The 23565-nt window shown below is 36.6% G+C and overlaps 1 protein-coding gene across 1 annotated transcript; it reads right to left on the bottom strand.

Annotated features, from left to right (window-relative positions):
• Positions 1-429: 429 nt before the first annotated feature.
• Positions 430-1178, bottom strand: NAA11 (N-alpha-acetyltransferase 11, NatA catalytic subunit). The gene has a single exon (XM_036412648.2). The coding sequence runs from the start codon at positions 1105-1107 to the stop codon at positions 430-432; it is 678 nt and encodes a 225-aa protein (XP_036268541.1). The 5' UTR covers positions 1108-1178.
• Between the last annotated feature and the right edge of the window lie 22387 nt (positions 1179-23565).

Raw genomic sequence — 23565 nt, 5'->3', positions numbered from 1 at the left:
TTAGCCATTGATGACGGTTGACTAGATATATAACTTCATCAAAAGTTTCAAAATGGTGATTTTATAATTCTATCATTGTTTCTGCATTTATTAGTTGTAATTATATAAAGAAGAAATTTATTTCATTATGTGGTAACCTGAAATACAGTTCATACCAAAAAAGGCCGGATAAACACTTGTTTCTTTTACGGATTAAATCTACTTTCAGTTTATGAAGTGGAGTGCTATTAACTTCCAATAGGGAGCAATGAGTTTCCCGGAAACCCAATCTACACCCCGTGCCCCAAGACCACCAGGTGGTTTTCACTATAAAACCTAGCAGAGCTGGGATGGCTGGGAAGGGGCGCACTTGTGCAGGCCGAGGCATGGGGCCGTGATTTAGGGTAGGAAGAAAGCAGGTCAAGAAGGGGAGAGTACCTTAGGCAGGTTCTAGGAGGTGGAATCCGAGTCTTCTGGGGTGCCGCCCGTGGACTCGCTGGATTCCTTGCTGTCACTGCCGCAACTGCCCGTGGCTGGCTTCTTCCTCTCGGGACTGGGCCCTTCCGATCCCGGAAGTGTGCTCTCCGGGGTCGCCTGGACCTCCCTGGGGCCCAGCACCGCGTACCTGCCCTTCCTGAGCTCCAGCGGCCGCCTCAGCTCCTCCGCCATCTGCGAGAGATCCCGCTTCATGGCGTAGGCGTCTTCGCCGTCCGCGTAGTACTTGGGCTCCACCTCGCTGACCTGGAAGTGGAGGGTGTCGGAGTACAGGTGCAGGGCGGCCCGGTTGCTCTTGCGGACGTGCAGGGACACGTACTTGGCGCCGAAGTTCTCGATCATGGCCCGCGATGCCTGGTCCATCAGCTTCTGCGCCAGGCCCAGGCGGCGGTGCGAGCGCTTCACCGCCAGGGACGTGATGTGGCCGTGGGGGGGGTCCTCCGAGTCCTCCTCCATCTTGGCCAGGATGTAGCCCACGATCTTGCCGTCCTCGTCCTCGGCAATGTAGGAGAGCTGCGGCCAGGACAGCCCGTGGTAGAAGTAGTACTTCATCTGGTAGTTCTCGGGCAGGCAGAGCAGGTTGCAGTGCTGCATGTTCATCAGGTCCTGCGGCACAGCATTGCGGATGTTCATGATGGCGGCGGCGGAGTGAAGCCAGGCCGCGGGCGGGACCCGCAGGGGGCTTTCTCCTGGCCCCGGGACGAGGGGTACCCGGCAGCGTCCGTCCAGGCGCCCGGGCCACACGGCTGGACGGCTGGACGGCGGGAGGCTGGAAGGTGGAGGGGTCCGAAGGCTTAGGCAGGAAGATAGTACTGCCAGCAGGCCAGCAGGCGGGAAGGCGGGAAGGTGGAGTGCCCGGAAGTGGAAGAGGTGGTGTTAAGAACCAACTTCCGGTTCCGGCAGCCCGCCACCTGGTCCCAGCCAATGAGGTGTCCGCTTCATTGTGCTGGTGTGCATGCAAGCCTGGGAGGCTTAGCGTGTAGGGCGTGGGGAGGGGCAGTTCACGATGGTCTCTCTGTTTTTTTTTAAATATAAAGTCGGGTCCAGTCCTGCCATCCGTTCATTTCAGTTTTAACTGAATTTTCACAAAACTGAATAAGTCCATGTAACTGGAATTTACATCAAGAGCCTGGATATTGCACGCACCCTAGAAGCCCTCGCTCATTTCCGCTTCCATATCCCCTACCACCGTGTTCTAAGAGTAATTAAGACCGAAACAAAGTCTTTATATAAGTGAAATCATAGTGCATACGTTCTTTCTCTCTGTCTCTCTCTCTCTCTCTCTCTCTCTCTCTTTTTTTTAACTCAATATCTGTGTGTTCTTGGGAGTTCTTCAAACTTACTCTTTCGAAATCCCATTGCCTAAATATATCATTTTACTTAACCGTTCCACTGTTGATGGCCATATGTATTATTTCCAGTCTGGGGATAGTAGGAATAGAGTACCTAAATGTTCTGGAACGTGGGTCTTTTGTTCACTGCCAATCAATTTCTCAAAGTGCTTCCTCCATGTTCTCATTAACATTTGGTATAGCCCCATCTTTTTCATTTTAGCCGTCCTTGTGTGTGGGTGGTGGCGTTACATTGTGATTTTATTTTGCATTTCCTTGATAACTAATGAAATTGAATACAATTTTTACATGCTTATTAGCCATTCTATGTTCTTGGATTGGGTGTTTTTTCTCATCAATTTTTAATATTTTTAAAGGTATATATATATCCTGGATATGAATCTTTTGACAGAGAGAGAGAGAGAGAGAGAGAGAGATACATATATAGTGAATATCATTCTACAATATACTATTCTTTAATATTTCACTGTTTTAATGGTGATTTTAATAATTCAATATTTCCAGTTTTTAAATGTCATGGTTAGTGCTTTTTCTGTTTAAGAAATATTTGCCTACTCCAAAGTCACAGAGATGTTCTTCTATCTTTTCTCCTGAAAACTTTATTATTTTATATTTTATGTTTAGACATGCATTCCATTGGAATTTACTTTTGTGTATCAGTTACTTTTTTTTGCCTATATAAGTATTCTATTCATTTAGCACCATTTAATGAAAAAAATTTTTCTCCACTATATCGCATTGTTGCCTTTGTCATAAATCATAGTTGCACTTTTAGATACATTTTAAGAATTCTATGCCATCTTGCCTGGTGGTGTGGCTCAGTGGTTGAGCATCAACCTATGAACCATGATGTCATTGTTCAATTCCAGACAGGGCACATGCCTGGGCTGTGAGTTCAATCCCTAGTAGGGGGCATGTAGGAGGCAGCTGGTTGATGATTCTCATTATTAATGTTTCTCTCTCTCCTGCCCCCCTCTTCCCTCCTCTGAAATCAATAAAAATATATTTTTTAAAAGATTAAAAAGTATCTGGGGTTGTATTAAAAAATAAAACATCATAGAACAAAGATTCACTGCCATAAAAATATTTAGTAGTACATAGGAAGCAGGATACCAAGGGGACGGGGTTGAGAATGACAGAGAAAAGGAAGGTTTCTTGAAGTGAGCAGATGATTCAGCATTAAAATCGATACACAAGGTGGGACAGGTAGGAGCTGGGAAGAGTGGGGTATACGGGGTAAAGCGGGAGACATCTATAATACTATCAACAATATATAAATTATAAAAAGTAAAATTACTGGCCGAAACCGGTTTGGCTCAGTGGATAGAGTGCCGGCCTGTGGACTGAAAGATCCTGGGTTTGATTCAGGTCACGGGCATGTACCTTGGTTGCGGGTGTGCAAGAGGCAGCTGATCAGTGATTCTCTTTCAACGATGTTTCTAATTCCCTCTCTCTAAAAAAATCAATAAAATATATATTTTTAAAAAGTAAAATTACTAATTTAATTTTTCTTTTTTAAATAGGATGTAAGTAGTCATTGTATGGATCTTTGTGCCTGTGGGAGAAGAGCCTCAAAGACTTCTGAGAGAAACAGCATTTTCTTTGATTCTTCAGTTTTGACTCCAATGTCTTCTCTTCTGTGCATTCTAATTAGGTTCCTTGCTTCATGGAAAAATGAACTACTCCCTTACTTATGTCTTCCTCTCAATCATACCTATGCGATATATATGTCATTTATTTTATTCTTAATTCCTATACTCTTTGTTTCTTGAGGATATGACTCTGTCTTGTGAAAATAATTGTTTTTCTAGGGACAAGTAAATAGCATCTTGCTTTGTGAGTCTTGAGTGAATGCTTATGTAAGTATGTAATTATAGGTATAAATATATTATGACAGGCCAAGTAAATCCTTTATGGGGTCCAAATAAATTGTATGATTATAGTATATATTTTTGTTGTAAAGATAACAATTCCTATTGCTTAAAGTGAGTAATGAGAAAATATGATTCTACTTCTGCTACATCACTTTTTACACTTTGCATTATTTTCACTAACCAACTACATTATGTGCCAAATGCTACAATTTCTAGGCTACTCAGAGACTTGCAGATCATTTTCATTATATAACAAAAAGAGTAAATTGAACATAATTTAGTAACCAATTACATCTCTAAATTTCTCTTTTATGTCCTTGTTGTAACTAATGTTCATTTCTGATTCTTCACCCACACAGTATGTTTCTCAGATTTACTTGCCAACTAGACTCCAGGTAGATTAGGTGCATGGAGGGTCGGAGGGTAGTGCTGTGAGAGAAGAAAGATGAGAGAAGCCAGAGTTTTTCTCACCTACTAGCATTTTCCTGAGTGGTATCTCCCTATTGTGGCTGGTTTCCTCTGTGGTTTTAGCTCCCCACCAGACAGCCTCTCCTGAGTTCTACTTTTCCCACTAGGTGACTATTGCTTCCAGTCTTCAGTAATAAGACATTTCCCTTTGTCTCTGAGGCCCTAAAAGTGTTAGGGGCTTCTTGCAATTACTAATTTTTTTGGTTGCTTCACCATTCCCTGCTGGCCTCTCAGTTTTTTCATCATTCATTATCTATGTATTAAATTTCCTCATTTAAATTAACCTAGAGTGGTTTCCTGGCTGGTCCCTATTTGATTGGAATGATAGTAATTGACTGTTTTTTATGTAAATTTAAATTTTATATTTTCCAAGTCTGACATACAGAACCTTAATACTCTGGCTACTAATGGATGATAACTAGCCAAAATATTCAGAGAAAGTCATGGATTCATTGTTTTCAGATATGAGAAGGGAAGACCTATTTAAATTTATAGAATTCCTACTGGCAAAGGTACAAGAAACCAGTTCCATTATCTCCATGTATGTGTCCTGGTTGTCCCTAAGGGCCATTAGGAAGTCAAGCATTATAAGGGCTTTGATGATCATCAGAAGTCACTATTGTGTCAGCAGCAATTTGTATGCAAGGTCCTAAACGTTATAACATGAAATAGATGTGGGAGTGAACAGTGACAGTAGAGATGGAGTGATGACCAAAGACTACTGATATGGCTAAAGAGGTGGCTTTAAGAAAATTTTGCAAAGAAACTTGACTCACATTCTTGATTCAGTCATTTATTTAGCTATGATCTTGGGCAGGCCATTTAACTTGTCTGGATTTTCTCTTCTCTCCTCTAGAGAATATAAATCTATTTATCAACCTGTTACTTGGTTTTAAGAATGAAATGGAATAATGTGTATGAAAGCTTCATGCAAAGGATTAGTATGATTATCAAATATATTTTATATTTTTAGGGAAAAAGTTACCTTGAAGCTCCAAAGAAGCTGACTGGTAGATATGCTTGATGAAAACAAAAATTTGGGGCAAGGCAAAGGAAATGCAGCAGTGCAGAATAGCAGAAATTATAAATGGGTTTGAAATAATTAGATTAAGCAAAGTAGCCCTGGAATCACATACAAAAAAGCAAGGGAACAATAATCTGTAGCTTTTGAAAGGAGAAAACTAATTTATCTCATATTTTCCCATTTAAATCTTATAATTTGTTGCATTGTTAGTTACATAATCAGCCTGCTTTTAAAACCATATTTTATTCCATGATCCCTTGGGAGCCTTGGATGCAACCAAATGCTGTCATCTATATTGTGAAGTCAGTAGAGTGATTATGTGAGAAAAATAAAACTGCTTGAGAAATTAGTCATAGAAGTTTAGAGAGAATCTAGCATGCCAAACTCCTACATAAATTGCTTTTGGTTTCCTGGTATACGACTGATTGCCAACATGTATAAATGTGCCTTTGTGATCTCCATGCTACATGGTCTTCTCACTTTGAAATAATTGACTTAACTTTTTTTATGTGTATGCCAAAATTCAGCTGCTTAAAACGTAAGTTCTTTCTCAAAACTAGGGAGCTAATAAACTTTCTCAGTGATTGTATATGGGAAAAATTCAATTTTATTTTTCTAATGTTTCTTTACAAATATTTGTTTAACAAGCATGCCGAGTATAGTTTTAATTGGGTTGAATCATGTGATATCTTGAATCTTTTCTACTTCTAAAATTCTGTCACTATTAGTCTAGCACAAATAAATGTTACCATTGGTGGTGTCAAAGAAGAGAGAGGTGATGTGGTGATATAATACTTTAATACTTGGTTGGAATTCACTAAATGAAAGTCATTTCTTCTAACCCGACAGCAAATAACTTAGAATTTTTACTTTAAAAGGGGAAAATTGATGGATTCTTTTTTTCTCAGTGTTAGAGAGAGAGAAACATCAATGATGAGAGAAAATTATTGATTCACTGCCTCCTGCACAACCCCTACTGGGGACAGAGCCCACAACCCAGGTGTATATCCTTATCAAGAATCAAACTGTGACCTCCTTGTTCATAAATTGTTGCTCAACCACTGACCCACATGCGCCAGGCAGTGATAATTCTTAGTCGTAAATAATTTGCTCTTAAGCCAGTGAAGTAACATACAAGGTGTCCCCTAAAAATGTATACACACTTTGAATAATTATTAATTCTAATGGGTTAAATCTGAAAAGAAACATAAATTGAGCTATCAGGAAAAAAGTGTGTATACATTTTTGAGACAACCTGTATATACAGTACCACCCTATGTATCCCTATTTCTGTAATTCTAGGTTAGAATTAGTTTGCAAAGTAGAGCATTTTAAAGCTATCCTGCAATTTAGGGATACACAGCCATCCTTGCTTGCTGATTATGAGAATTAAGTTTTGTGAAATCTGAGTTAGCATCGCTTTGTTACAAGTGATGAAAATGCAGAAGACAGAGATATATCTATTCAAAGCCTTATAGCAAAGTATTGTTCCTGCCATAAATCTAGGTCAGATAATTTGCTTTAGTCATAGTAGTCACCAAATTCAGAACTAGCTTTGGAGCAGTAGAACTGGGTTTGAAAAATTAGTGCAAAAATAGAGACCTGACTTGCCTTTCAATATTTCATCAGGAGGATTCTTTTTTTATTTTTTTAAAATATATTTTATTGATTTTTTTACAGAGAGGAAAGGAGAGGGACAAGTTAGAAACATCGATGAGAGAGAATCATCGATCAGCTGCCTCCTGCACACCTCCTACCAGGGATGTGCCCTCAACCCAGGTACATGCCCTTGACCGGAATCGAATCCGGGACCCCTCACTCCACAGGCTGACGCTCTGTTCACTGAGCCAAACCAGTTTCAGCAGGAGGATTCTTGAGTTCAGGGTTGATAGAGTTTCTCAGAACCCTTGATAAGGTAATTCCCTTGATTCATCATTCAGAATGTGAAAGTAAGCTCAATATTATGAGTGTAGGTTGTGTGTCTCAATTGGATAAACAATTCACCCAGAGTCATGTTGCCAGTTAAACTCTTGTTTATAATTCACTTTCTAACTAATCCAAGAAATGTGAAGCATATTTAAATTTTTTTTCTCTCCCCTAAATGTTCTGCCTGTCTTTCTCCCTCTGTTATTAGCATTTGAGTTTTCTCTTGGTTTCACTTCCCTAACACAGCACAGACTGAACATGCACAGCATACAACCCAGAGGAAGAAAGATGACACCTGGGTCATGAGTCTCCATGTTCACTTCGCTAATCTGCTTCAACTGCCATCACTAATCAGGGTGGAGAGATGGCTACTGCCATGGCTGTTCCTGCTGTTGCTGTATTTAAATGCACTTGAAGAACTATGCATAATTTTTTTTCCTGAACTCAGTACTTAATTTCTAATCTAGGAAGACAAACGATTAATTTTCTAGAATTTGGAGACTAACTTTGTTACAGAGTTATATATATATATAATATATATATATATATAATTACAGAGAAGAAGGGAGAGGGAGAGAAAATGAGATAGAAACATCTATATATAAAAAAGCCTAAGCGACCATTATGACCAGATGACCAGCTGGTACCTATGATGTGCCCTGACCACCTGGAGGCAGATGTTCAACACAGGAGCTGCCCCCTGGTGGTCAGTGTGCTCCCACAGCTAACCTCTCACAGTCCCTCCCCTGAGCAGGTAGGCCCCGATCAGCTCCCATTGCCAGTTAGGTGGAGGAGTCCCACCTGTGCATGAATTCATGCACCAGGCCTCTAATCAATGATAAGAGAGAATCATTGATTGGCTGCCTCCTGCACACTCTCTACTGGGGATCAATCCACAACCAGGCATGTGACCTTACTTGGAATTGATCCATGACTTCTTGATCCGTAGGTCAATGCTTAACCACTGATCCATTCCAGCCAGGTGGGGTTGTATACTCTTAATGTATTTTCCCTTATAAAAGAGGTTTTATCACATATAATCAGAGGTTAAAGGAAAATAAACATTTATTTAATCACAATGGAACAGTCTATCACTAATATCTTAGAAGCCACATTTATAACTCCCTTAAATATTTTCTGCCCCCACCCCCCAGAGATAATCTCAATCTTCACTAGTATATTAACCATTTATATATATATATATATATATATATATATTTTTTTTTTTAAATGGCATATTGAGTTCTCCTGTTTTAATCTTATCTATAAAAGGCTAAGTGACTGACTGTCCATCTGTTCAACAGTCCAACAAACTGACTGGCGGGTGCATATGATGCACACTAGCAATTTAAAAATAAACATTGACCCCCACATGCAAGATACATATAAAGCTCTTGCTGGTGCGTGGAAAAGGCTAAATGACTGACCTGATAGAACTAAATGTAGTAAAGCTTCAAAAAAGAGATATATATGATTTTTGTAATGTTATCACTGTTAGATTGGGCAATGATGGGCTCACAGGTGCTTATTTTATTATGCTTTAATGCTTTCATACATATTACCTATATATTTCAGTTTATTTTAAAAGTATATAATTGAAAGATAAATAGAAATTTGACTGAAATTAACACAAGAAGAATACTACCTTAACAGACTATATGGCATAATCCAAAGTGGATTTGGGCTAGATATAACCATGGGATGGATTTCATGTTTAATATAAGAGAGCATTAAATCTTAAGCCACAATTCATGAAGTCACTTTTTGATTGTTGCTGTTTTTACTTCTAAAAATATTTGGCCTCGAAAAACACTTAAGAATATACCATATCCCATGCTTATTGAAAGTTCAGGTTCTCTGTAGTCTTTGTCAACAAATAGAAAATGAACATATGCACTCTGTGCAGTTGCTTGTATCATTGGGCATAAAAAAAAAATCTACAGCATCTGCAATTCCTTGTTTAATTAGATCCCGAAGCAATAGCTGCAGCTGAGCCATTTATTGCTCTGTAAACCAGAGCCAATAGAGGGAAGATGTTTTTCATAACATCATTTCTGAAAGGGAAATATGTTGGCAACAGCACAGGTGGGACAACTCAGAGTGAGGAACTTAGACTGACCTCCAATGGAAACATCTAAAGCGAGGCAACTTACTCAGCATCCAGTACAAGGGACAAGGGAGTGGGGACAGAAACTTATGACATAAAGCAGAAAGACCCATATTTTATTAGAGTCACCTGTAAAACATCAGCTTCTAATTCAGTTTTTATCTTACTGAGTAAATACTTGCAGTCTTAAATCATATTTTAATTTAATAGGGATATTTTTTGGACTCGTGTGTATAGAAAAATTTCCTGAGATAAATTCTTCACTATAAACACAAAACCAATCATTGTTAACTTACTTAATTTTTCTTTGAAATTAGTGGTTCTATGTTTTTTTATTAGTAGTAATTTAAAATTATTATTGGGTAAAAATATATATATAATCTTCAAATAGCTATAATTTCACCAGGCAACCATTTACCATGACAAAATACTGCTTGCTCAAAATCAGTATTTTCTTAGCCCTTGAAGATTAAAGTATAAATAATCTTTCCTTCCTTTACACTATAGACAAATTTGTTCTTTAGATTAAAATATTTAAAGAAAATATTACTTCATAAAAATGCATATAATATTTTTACTAATGGCTATATATGTTTTAAAAATTTAACACTGACTGTAGTTCATAAAAATGACATTTTTATAATATTAAATGGGACCAGAAAAGCATGTCAGATTTATAAAACTCTTTGTCCCTGCAAAACTATAAGAGTGGAAGGCTTTTGAAGAGGGTTGGCTTGAAACACTTCATTATTTTGAATGCCTGATTAATGTTCATAGTTTTCTGTTGCTCACTCTTATGTGGGGGTTGGTCTTAAATGCAGTGTGTTATGCAATGGTTCTGTCATGTATCAGTGAAGATATTAACAGTCTAATGCTAAACAGGTTCTGAGGAAATGAAGAGGGGAAAAAAATGACTTACTATATTTACTCTGAAACAAGATTCAATCTGCCACTGTGTTTAATGCTATATTTTTCATTATCTCACAAGCATATGTTGAAACTGCTACAGATGATGAAGTTAGCTGCTGGGCAGAGTTATCATCAATGTTTTTCATCTTTATTTTAATAAGAGGAGCCAGCAAATTGTTTGTGACCTTTGTCAAGGGCTTTCTGGAAGACAAGAAACCTAACCACAAAAACACTAGCCTGGAGCCCTACTGAATATTCAAAACCACCTTTCCTAAATGAAATGTCTTTTAGCAAAGCCATTGTTTCTGATGGAGCCCTGTTTTGAAAAAAAGGTCGAGAAGCTAAACATAAAAATATTTTTTCTTTAAGAATATTATATGTGTAATAATGGTCAGTGGTGATGATGTTGGATCTGTAGGGAAACACATTTCCTCTTAAGGTCAATACATCCTTAAAAACAATAATGCTTGCTAACCCTTAGAATAGGGGTGTCGAACTCAATCAGAGAAGGGGCCAAAATCTAAAATCCAGCCTAAATCGCGGGCCGAATGGTTTACTGAACAGTCATAAACTGTCATTGTGATGGAAACGCAGCGGAGTGCAGTGATGACAGCGCGGTGTGGGCCACATTGCAAGGCCTGGCGGGACAGATTTGGCCCGCGGGCCTTGTGTTTGACACATGTGCCTTAGAACAATGGAATCTGTTCACTTTGACTCATTTGTAAAACCACACCTCTTAGGTTAGATGGAATCACCATATTTAAATAGCAATAGTAACCTGGTCAGCATGGCTCAGTGGTTGAGTGTAGACCTCTGAACAAGGAGGTCAAGGTTTGATTCCTGGTCAGGGCACATACCTGGTTTGTGGGATTAATCCCCAGTGTGGGCCTGCAGAGCCAGCCAATCGATCAATGATTCTCTCTAATCATTGATGTTTCTCTCTCTCTCTTATCCCTTCCTCTCTGAAATCAATAAAAATGTATTTAAAAACACAAATAACAATAGTAGTATCTATTGAGTGCTTAACCACTGTTGCTGTGCTAAGCTCTTTATTTGGTTATCTGATATAATCCTTACTCTGGATATAAATCCTGTGATTATCTCTGTATTATAAATTGGCAAACTGCACAGGAAAGACCAAGGACATGCTGAGCTCAGATGATGAAGCTTTGCCACAGGAGGTCTGACTCTGGGTGCCTACTCACTGCTCTTTTATTGGAGGGATCTGAGTTTCCCAAATTGCTATCTTTTGAAATGATCTTAGTTATTACTAAAATTATATATCTTGTACTAGTATTTCTGTTAATTACAAAGATGCAATACTGTGATTAGTCTTTGACTTCTGTGGCACACACCCAATCATCATACTAAATAAAAATAACAATAGATAGCCTGTTTCCTTATAAGAAGATTGCATTTTTATTCTAGAGTTATCATAACCCATCTCTAACTTGAAAATATTTTAGACATATATTGGTCCTATCTGAAAACTAATATATTCACTTTACTGGTATGGATTAAATGTGTATCTACAAAATTTATATATTAAAACTCTTACCCCTATTATGATGATATTTGGAAGTAGGACCTTTGGGAGGTAATAGGTTTAGATGAATTCAAGAGAGTAGAATTCTCATAATGAGATTTGTGTCCTATAAGGGACCAGAGCCCTACCCTTCTCCCACCATTTGAGAAGGCAACCATAGCAAACCAGAAAAAAGACTCTCCAGACACTAAATCTGTTGCACCTTGATCATGGACTGTAGGCCTCAAAAACTGTGGGAAATAAATGGTTCTTGTTTGAATGGCATTCTGTTACAACAGCTTGAACTGAATAAGAAAGATGTCATTTACTTTGTTGCATCAAACAAACAAGAAAGCCTGAGCTAATATAAGCAGATTCTTGCAAGTTAAAGCTCATCATTTCTAAGAGGAAAATGGCCAACACTCCTTGATTTGTAACCTTACGTGTAGAATTGTTCAATCCACAATAAAAGAGAAAATGATCACTGACCACTGTCCAGTCAGGAAAGATTTCTGAAGAGAATACATTCAACACATGTGAACTTGGTCTTTTGTGCTCATTTTCTAAATTTTATTTTTGTAGAGTTCTCTGTTATCAGTAATATATTTTTCTAAAACTTCCCTATACTTAAAAATAGTATTGATTAGAGAGAGAGCACTGTGATTCACAAGTGATTTTAAAATCTTGACTGGTAACAAATACTTAACAGTGATAATGCATTGAAATCATCTAAAGAACTTGTTACTAGTCCATCTTGCATTAGGAATTTTGCCCCAGAATAGAAATGAACACATTGCTTTCTTTATTGAGAATGTCATCTAATAAAAAACAAATGTGGTTGAATCAAGCACTATCTTCTCCCATCCAAGTACTAACCAGGCCCGACCCTGCTTAGCTTCCAAGATCAGATGAGATCGGGTGCGTTCAGGGTGGTATGGCCATAGACTCAAGCACTATCTTCTGATGAAGTTGATTTTTATTCCTGATGCAGGCACTTTGAGTAGGACTGCCACTGACTGCTTTCAGACTAGACTTTCACAACTTAAGCCTATTTTCTTTATTGACCTGTCTTTGCTTATAGTGTTTATCTAGTGCCTTTATTAAATTCACTTAGTCTCTGTATTTCTCAAAACCTTGATAAGAACATGAAGCAAACCTCATCAATAGTTTTCAGAGTCCTCATTTTCATTAAAACTTGCAAACAGCCCTAATATTTCTTAATTATATTTCACATTATTAATTGTTGAAGTTTTAGGTTGAGGTCTGAACTAGAAGTTCTAAGACATGGTTTGGTTGCTTCATTTGCTGAATAGCCATATATTGCTCACCTAATCTTCTTATTAATTGATTTACTAGAAGACAAAGAAAATAATTTTTCATTTGAAAAATAAATAATAATAATTAAAAATATTCATATAAACTACCCTTTTTAAATTCAATAAATGCTTCCATATCACTATTTCATAGAAACCTCCCTCTCTCATTATTGAACAGGCATATTTCAAGAGCTATATTATAAAGCAATGCCTTGAGTTTGCCCAAACTAAATGACTAAAGCCCATGACACTGAATTTCAATCATACAATTTTATGTATGTACATCTGTTAGTTGAAAAATTGAATATACACTGTCAAAATTTTCTTAAGTCAAAGCTGTTTTGTAACATATTTTAAATGAAAAAAATGAAATACGGTATTATTCTCTTAGCTTGTTTCATTCTTGTTTGTTTTTTTAGTTTCAGCAAAGAATTCCTGTCACAACATTAAAGAAATATGGACAGTCTTCAGCGATGAAATTGATAATGAACAAAACTGAAAGCAAAGCCATGGTTAATCATAAAAGACATAATGAGAAGAGCACATTAGGGTTTGGATATAAGGAAAATATATAAGTATTTACTTACATAGTTGGGACAGTGTTATCCCATCCAACTTGACAACCCTTTAAGCAGTGGAATACACATGACATATCTTGAGGATAATAATACTGATATTCTTTAGACTTGCATAAAGAAAATTTTAGAGAATAAATGTTACCTGAAAGTCGTTTGTTTGTATGTCAACTTATGTTATCATAGACTTGGGTAACTGTCTTGTGCTCTTGGGATTGTAGTCCATTTACAGCAAGTCTGTTTACATTATTAAAGGAGCAAAAGTGTTATAAAGAAAGGATTGGAATTTGGAGTCAGAAAGGACAATTCTAGAGTATGCACTGGGAGAGCCCCGATGAGCCTCTCTGAGACATTTGCGGTTAGATGCCCACAAAACAGGATAATTAATTCCTACTTCATGAGATTTTTTTTTTAATATTTGAAGAAAAAATACATTAAAGACAGTGTAGTTCCTACTAGGCATTAAATGATCAGTTAATGCTTAAGTATATTTTCATCTAGATGCAGGTAAATCCTGTTATCTTTTATAAATGTAATTCTGACTTTCTGTAACATACTAAAATCATTGCTGGGTTCTAACATATAGTTGCACTTATTCATTCATGTTTTATATTCAGTGCATATGTGTGTGGATATAGAAAAGCTTGTATATATATATACCCACACCACATTTGCATCTAAATTTAGATAGTTTGTGGGAAGCCAAAATAGTGTTTGTTTTTCCCTCTATGTCCATGAATCCCAGGATAAGAAAATTGATTCTGAGTCGCTATCTCATGAAATTTGTTTTGATGATTAAATTGATAGAGCAGCCACTAATAATGCTATCTGCCAAATGGTTCTGCATTCCTCTGTCTTCTTTGAATTTGCCCTTGTAGGCCAAAGAATCAGAGAAGAAACCTCTAAAATCTGATTTTCTTTTGTAAAAGCTAATTGGCTATATTCCAAGGGAGCAGAGCCATATTGTCTATAGAAATTGAAACTAAAACCCTGAACTTGTGATCAGAGAACTTCGTGCTACCATTTATTAATTTTGTTTTGATATCCAGCACTCGAAAAATGATCTGTATGAACAATCGGGGGAGTCTAGCAAAATAGTTTTGACATTTTGTTAACATTAGTGCTTCAACACTGAACCATCTGCTAGAGAGTTCTGAGTCTGAATGAAAGGTGTAAACCTGGATTAGCATCGATATGGTTTTCTATCAAGTTTGGCTTATTCTCATCTCACTGGATGTTTTCCAGGTCCCTTTGGAAGCCAAGATTGCCATTGTACAGTGTAATGCCATATGTTAAGATTCACATGACATATTACCTAAAAGTCATGAATTATTATACCGAGTCTCTTTATGGAGCTGTGATTAGAAATGTTTATGTAAATGCATCTCCAAAGAAAAATGGTATCCACTGTTAGGCAATGCTATGCCCAGTAGCACTGAAGGGTTTTCCTCACTCAAGTATTTCTTAAAAACAGTCTAATCCTGGAATAATGCAAAGTCAAAGTATATGGATCTTAGAGAGGAAGGAGAGATCTGAGGAGTCATTAGGAATAAGCCAGGAACTTCCTATTTAAAACAATAAAATCATCAAGAAAAATGACTCCAAAAGTTAACCAAAATGTTACATGTATAAGGCTAAGTAAAAAATGGCAGAACATATTATGTTACTAAAGAAAACATAAGGATAAATGTTTTGTTCTGTTGAATATTTTAAAACGTAATATATACATACACATTTATCCACACATACAAGCACACACATGCTAGTCTCTAACTGTCAAAGATTCTGCAGGTTATAAGTGGAGCTTGACACTTTTCTCTAAAATTATTTTTGAAATTGATAAGTAGAGCTGATCTTGGGATCTACATATATTCCATAATATATGTGCTGCCAAAGCGAGCACTATATATTCCATAATAGTTTGGCTTTTAAAAGGCTTTGAAGCTGCTAGCTTTGTATTTCTGTATTCACAAGTGTTCAGCTGCTGTTCCAGTAGAAGCAATACACTTGCACAGCTCTAGCTGCATTCTCTTATTCTAGTCCTTGGCTATAAAACTTGTGAAGGGTTAATGTATAAGGATTAGACTAATTTGGGGCAGAGTGAGTGTTTCTATAGTCTAACCAATGTTCTATATTCTAATTAGTGTTTAAAGACACTTACAGATATAAATTAATATTTCTCTTAGAGTATCTGGAATAAGATCTTTTTTTTAATACCGAATGTTATTATAGAAGGAAATACTAATCATTATGAGAAACAAAGATAAATCTTTGAGAACAAAACTTTAGTGTGCTGGCTTGTTTAATCTTCTGGGTATGTGACATTTATTTGTTCTATTACATGAATTAGTAATGAAAGATTAATTAAGATGGGTAATTCAATCAATCACCTGCAGGAGACAGATACATTTTTATACTTAATAAATAATTGATTTTGTTAGTAACATTTTATACGTATACTTTAATGATCTAATAAATATGACATTCAAATAGAAGGAATGTCCCCACATTTAACTAGTCTGAAAGCTTTCCAAATCTTTATGAGATTATTGAAAGTAAGATAATTTTAGACATACATACATATAGATATGTGCATTTAAAGGAGTTATACAATGAATAGCTATGCCCAGACTTGCTGGCCCATATTTTCTTACCTCCAATAGACTTATTGGGCATATACTTAAGACTCGGTGTCACTGTGGGAGCAGCCACACGTGATTGTGTGTGGGATCAGCATGATCGGCTGTCACTGGTTTCACTGACATCTGTCCCCACAGTGAGACAAGCTGCAACATGAATTATTGAAGACATACACATGCAGATCTGTGTCATGATTACGCCAAATAATACATGTTACCACACTCTTGAGAGCTGAAAGAAGCCATGGCTGACGTGTCTTTAACCCTTTTTGACAATCTGCTACTGTGTTACAGATTTCAAAAACACTCTAACACTCTATGATTGATTTTTGTCTTGGTTAAAAAAAAAAAAAATCTCCCCCTTCCACCAAAGAATTTTTATTTGCTTTTGTTAATACATACTTGCCAAATGCTTTGAACATGCTCGTTTGGTTAAATCTTTCTGTTTCAAAAGATGATTAATATCCTACAGTTAAATGATAAAAATAGAATTAATCTCTTCATTTGTAAATTAATTTCAATTTGACAGATTAGTGGATATTACTTAACTACAAAAGTGTTTCTAATTGGGGCAGCTTGAGGCAGCTTACAAAAAATAATAAATGCTTGTATTAGTGATCTTTTCTAAAGGTACTGCAGCATTTAAACCACTTGATTGTTATTTTTATCCAAAGGAAGCATCCTCCAGAGTAACAACTCAAGGGTCCATCATTTGAATAATCTGAAGTACTCTGAAGCAATGCTATAATATTACAATATAACACCATAACCTCACAAAAGTATAGCTAACACTCCATTTTATCTCTAATGTATTTTTTATATTTTTATTTTTATCTATTAAGGATTGAATGATATAGACATATTTATAAATTTGGGGAAATCACATTGCTATATTACTAATGATGTTACAATTTAATTAAATGATTTAAATATAACCTGAAAGGGTTATATTTGTATAAGTTTCTTAGCCTTTCTGTGTCTCAGTTTTATTCTGCTATTAAATCGCATAATATACAGTTACATACTTGCCTGTCATGCAGGGTTGGTTGTATAGTTAGAATAAACTAGTAGATGTAAAAAATGCTTAACAGAATCAGAACACTATTATTTAATACCCACAATAGCTTTTTCAAGAGCTATAGCTGTTATAATGACATGCCTCCAAAGATTTGCATTTTAACAATAGGATTTTGCAAATTTTTCAAAAATACTAACTAAACCTATTTCCCACTCAATTCCTATTTCTATTTCTAAGGTGATTGTCAAACATCCAGGGACCTGAATAGTGTCTGTGGCTCTCAGATACACGTTTTTGTAAGGCACTTGGAAGACTAGAGTAGGACTGTTCAGTATAAAAGATTTGGGTGTTCCAGGGCCAGAGTTCCTCTCTATAATGCAACCAACTATAGGATGCAGGTACCATATGGCCCCTTTTGTATGTCCTCTGACTATTGTTGCTGTAAGTAATAGACTGTCCCTTGCCTTTGACCTAGGAGTCATGTCCTTTGCCAGCATTCATGAAACTGTAATGGGTTAATTTCTTAGATTGCAAGTATATAAAATTTCAGACCCATTACAATTCTTTTTTTAAATATATTTTATTGATTTTTTACAGAAAGGAAGACAGAGGAATAGAGAGCCAGAAACATCCATCAGCTACCTCCTGCACACCTCCCACTAGGGATGGGCCTGCAACCAAGGTACATGCCTTTGATCATAATCGAACCTGACACCTTTCAGTCCACAGGCTGACTCTCTATCCACTGAGCCACACCGGTTTCGGCTACAATTCTTAATGGTTATTTCCAGGAAAATTCCCCATTGTGTTTCTGTCCTGGTGTAGTTATGTTTCTCATGATGAGAGATTTGGGCTTGGAACGGGAAGAATGGCTGAATTACAAGGTAATGAAGAATGAATGGAGAGGAATCTAAATTTACTCCTCATCCTGTCAGTGCCAGGCTGTCAATAAAAGGTTTCAGTGTAGTGCAAACCTGATGGTATTGGTAATAGCACTTTCTTGTGGACAGATGTGGATAATAAATTCCTGACGTGTACCTTTAACCTGTCTTTACCCACCACACAGTAAATGCCTGCTGCCCATAAATTAAAGCAGCTCCAATACAGTTTGCATCCATTGCCCAGAAAAGATCTTGTCTCCTCCTAACCTGCTCCCATCTCCCATCCAGCTCCTAGAGCTTGACATTATTATTTGGCTAATGCCCTATCTCTTCATTGTAAACCCGGAGTTTTTCTTGCTATGAACATCAACACACTTTGGTTAAGAGGTGTCTTTTCATCTCTTTCTTAGATAATATGGAAGAAAATTGTTGTTTGATAGCTAGTATATTTTTTCTCCAAGCTCCAGGAGGTTAATAAAAATATTTTACACCCTCCCCCCACCCCTTCCAATGACTCCAAAATGGACATGTCACTTAACCAATCCTGAACTTCAGGTGTTTTGCTGGTTATGCTAAGTCAGATCTTGATGGATCTGAACAGGGACACATAATTTGCATTGTTACAACAGCCATAAATAGACCTGAGGATATACAGGAGACAAATAGAGAATTGGAGAGAAATAGGTTTCTGGTCACATCATTTTTCATGCAAAATCAGGACATATTGCCTGTTGCTGTATTCATTCAAACAATACCATAAAACTTCTTTTGTTGGGTTTTCTGTTACAAGCAAAGTAGTATCCTAATTAATACTGTTTGGATTCAGTTCTTTAGGGCTCAATTCTTGATATTGGCCCAGTTGTGTTCTGGTTGAGCCTATACAGATCTTTTAAAGTGGTGTTTACAATACTCTGGAGAAAGGGTTTTTTTAAAAAATGGATATAAGAAAGGAGTATAGGTAAAAACCATTGTTTAGGAATGCAAGTTGACCCAGCCAATTTGTGTTGCTTCTGCCCAGCTTAAGTAAAATGTTGAATAAAGTTGGCTCTGTAGATTCAGCATCTTTTGTATGTCTTCTTTGCCTGTGGGAATTCTGAACCTTTGTCTCCTAATATCCTGCTTAGTTGCCAGGCACTGTATATCCCCCCCCCCCCCCCCCCCCCCCCCCCCCCAGATTCCTGTCCAGTCTAGTTCTCAAAAACTTCATTCACTCTAAATATTAGTTCTTGATTTGTGTGTGTACTCCCTTGAGAATATATCAAAATCTATGAGTTCTTTTCCTCTAAATATTTACACAAATCCATTTAAACAACAAATTTCATTTAGTTTATGAGGGTATATTATTCCCCTAAATCCTGTGTATGGTCCATGAATCCCAGATTAAAAGATAATTTGCTAAGTTATAAAATAACCAATAATAGCTTTACTTATAGTGTTAAGCCCTCCTTAAATATTTTTATTTGAACAGCAGTTAGAATCTTAAATAAAAAATACAATTCTGTTCTGTAACTTTGTGCACGATCCAGTGGTAAATATAAGATAATTTGGGTGGAGGCTTCTTTCTGTCTTCCCTGGAGCCTCATTGGTCAAGGCATTACCTATTCTAATCTCACTGACCTCATATATGAAACTGGGCATTAATGGGAGTCGGGGAGCTAGTATCTAGTCATTACATTAGAATAACAGTCTTCTGTGATAACATAATAATGCATTACTGTATTACGTTAGCAATGTGATAACACTGACTCTGTAGCAAGCAAATTTGACAGCTGTCTCTATGGAGTAATTTTGCCATTGTGCTCTGTTATTCCCCAGGCTAGTGTGAGACCAGAATAAACACAGAAGGTAAATTTCCTTTCAAATGTAATGAATTGAAGGCACACAGTTAACTAAAAGCAAAAAGCATGATGTTCTTCTTGGTACTTGGGTATATAATTTACCAAGATTATATCAGTATAAAGTTGTGCTAGGAAAAGAGAAAAAGATGTAAGATCTACCTTATTCCATATATCTCATAATGTAGGGCATGCACATCTATAATAATAAAAGTATAATATGCTAATTAGACCAGAGAGCTGGACAACCTTCCAGATGAAGCGAGGGCCAGGGCAAGCCACCACAGCTGTGAGGGCCAGGCCCCTTGTATGGTTTCGTGCATTGGGCCTCTAATACAAAAATAAAACTCAAGAAATGTGCCTTAAATGTAGATAAAGAATGGTTAAAAATAAAAGGAATAAAGAGATACCATGTAAAAATTAACCGAAGAAGTTAATTTATTTAATATCAGAGAAAATAGATTTTAAGGTAAAATCTTGAAGAGGAGAATATAATAATAAAAGTATAATATGATAATCAGACCAAATTCGAAGCTGGAGCTGTGAGGGAAGCCCTGGCCCTGAGTGCTAGAGGGAAGCCAGTACCTGAAGCCCAGAGAAGGAAGGCCTACTCTTGCCCAAATTTCATGCACTGGGCCTCTTGTGTTACTATAAAATTTCACTTAGAACAAATCATATACGTCACATTTTAAATATTATCTACACACATTATTTTCAATATTTTGCTTCTGAATATTGAAGCAATTTGAATTTGACTTTCTGAGAATAGGGTAGGAAAAATTGGTAAGGAAAAATCTTTATAAAGAATTCATAGTCTCATTTAAAGAGTGATTGAGAGAAAATAATTTTTCAAAAAATCTGTAGTTCTGTGTTCTAAGCCAATTATAAAAAGGATATATAGAAAATACGTGCATTGTTTGCAGTTGATATACTCATCCCCCCAATGTTAACTTATTTATGAGCATGCAAATTTTATGCAAAGTTAGGAGACTCCCTGGGGGTATCACATTCTACTGTCAGCGAGATATTTCAAAAACAGATGTTTTAATATAGTCCTTAGGATTTGATGAGGAAAATTATGAAGTGCTATATGAAGTCAGTTTTTTGTAATTTGGAAATTTTTCAAAAGCATATTGAGGTAGTCTTCCTTAGGATAGATATAAAACCCTCTTTTACTAGTAGTCAGAAAGCAAAAAAGATTTAGTGTGGCAGGCAAAAGAATATAATAAGAAAGATGTACCACCAGAATTCAGGTACTACTATGATTATAATCCAGACTTTTAGGTGTTCTGTATAAAAAGCTTGTGGTAATTTGAGCTTTGTGAGAATGGGTTATTTATTAAAATATACTTCAAACAATAGTAAAGCTTTTATAAGTGAAGTTAGGATTATAGATTTTTTTCACCATTTTTAGAGATCAAGAGCCTTTATACAATTACTGTAAGTTTATAGAATAAAATAATTTTTTCAAAATGGAACAGAAAAGCCCACTGATTTGATACCTCTTCTTTTATATATCATTTAATTATGAAAATAAACAAAAAGCTTTTCTCATTTCATTTCTCAGAAATGTATGAATTAGTGCCCTGACATATGGGATGTCAGGTGTGAGAGTCAGTATCCACCTCACCTCCTATTCCCATTTCCCACTCATCCATCCTCTCTTTCTCAAGTTACTTTCTTAAAGCTACAGAAATATGTTTGTTCCATAGGGAAGATTAGGTCAATATACTAAACCTGCTAATTTTGTGAACTTCTCCAATAGTAAATATTGTATAAAGTTGCATTCATAACATGTGTAGCCATAGTTTAATTAATCTATGTCTCTTCTAAACAGATAAAGCACAGTAGGCCTGTGAAAAGAATTTATTTTTCAATGATATATTCCTGCTGTTTTTTTATAAAGGTGACTTTTTTTTTACTCTTAAAACCAATTTACATGCTGTTTTGCATATATTAACATACAACATTCCTGAGCCTCTAATTCCAAATATGAAAAACAAAATAAAATTAATTAAACAGGTTCAATGACTACAGTTAAATTTCAACTCAATGAAAAGGGAATAGTACACACAAAATACATAATAGATTTAAAAACCAATCATTCTAATTGCAGCCCAGATGCAGAGACAGTAACCCTGAAGCTAAAGATGGTTATGAGTCAACTTTTCTAAATAGAGGGCATCCCAGGAATTCCTTGGGCACATCCTGCCCCTCTGGCTCTCCTAATCCCATCTATTAGAGGTGACATCATCTTTGTCCTAATTATCATTCTACATTTTTACATCTTATATACATGATCTCATTTAAAAAAAAAGATTTTTCTTGATATCAGAGAGGAAGAAATAGAAGCATCAGTGTTGAGAATGATTGATTAGCTGCCTCCTGCATGCCCTCTACTGGGGATTAAGCCTTCAATCTGGGAGTGTGCCCTGACCGGGAATTGAACCTTGACCTTCTGCTTCATAGGTTGATGCTCAACCATTACATAGGCTGGGATACATGATCTCGTTTGATTTCACATTTACCCTCTGAGAGAAGCAAAAGGAAATTATTTTTTCTTAATTCAGAAATGCAGAACCTGAGGACAAGAGAGGTTAAATGATTTTCCCCAAATTAAATTTCTAGAATGCAGTGGAGTTCTGAGGTTGGAGAAGTTGAGATAATTTACTCCACATTTAATGTTATTTCCTCTACTCCAAGATGCTTCCCATATTTCCTTCACTCTAGCTTTGGAAATAAGATTATAGCTGATCAATTCTATGTATTCAATACCCCTATCTCCAAGCTCTTCTGAGGTTCCTTCATATAGCCTATTTTCACCATCACTTCAAATTCTTTTTTGTTTTAAATATAGTTTATTGATTTTTAACATAGAGGAAGTGAGAGGAATAGAGAGCCAGAAACATCGATCAGCTACCTCCTGCACACCTCCCGCTAGGAATGGGCCCGCAACCAAGGTACATGCCCTTGATCATAATCAAACCTGGGACCTTTAAGTCCATAGGTCGATGCTCTATCCACTGAGCCAATCCAGTTAGGGCCACTTTAAGTTCTTAATGCTTTAATGTTTTCTTCATGTCATTTTGACTAGTTTTAAAAGAAATTTAATATAAACTAATTTGTGCCCCAATATTTAAATTTAAATACAAAACAATCTTACTTTGGCAAATCTAATAAAGACATACTTATTAATGTATTGAGACACTATTATTTATTATTAGAGGCCCAGTGCACTCTGCGGGAATCCCTCAGCCCAGCCTGTGCCCTCTCGCAATCCAGGAGCTACCACCGCTGTGCTTGTCAGCCATGAGCCTGGCTTCTGGCTGAGCAGCACTCCCCCTGTGGGAGTGCACTGACCACCAGGGGCAGCTCCTGCATTGAGCGTCTGCCCCCTGATGGTCAGTGCACGTGATAGTGACTGGTTGTTTTGCGGTTTGGTCGATTTGCATATTAGGCTTTTATTATATAGGATTATTGCCAAGAAATTCTCTAGATTTTGCATATAACACCATAGAAAGAACAGTTAAATATTGGTTTCATGGAATTTAAATAGTAGAGTTGGAGGAAGTGGAGATAGGCAATAAATAAATTGTAAAGTATATTAAATGTTTATAAATGCTATGGAAAAATGAAAAGAAG

Source organism: Pipistrellus kuhlii, unplaced genomic scaffold (genome assembly GCF_014108245.1).
Source record: "Pipistrellus kuhlii isolate mPipKuh1 unplaced genomic scaffold, mPipKuh1.p scaffold_m20_p_1, whole genome shotgun sequence".
In the NCBI taxonomy this organism is placed as follows: Eukaryota; Metazoa; Chordata; class Mammalia; order Chiroptera; family Vespertilionidae; genus Pipistrellus; species Pipistrellus kuhlii.
Note: the sequence above shows the minus strand (reverse complement) of the source record. Positions and strands in the feature narration are given on the sequence as shown.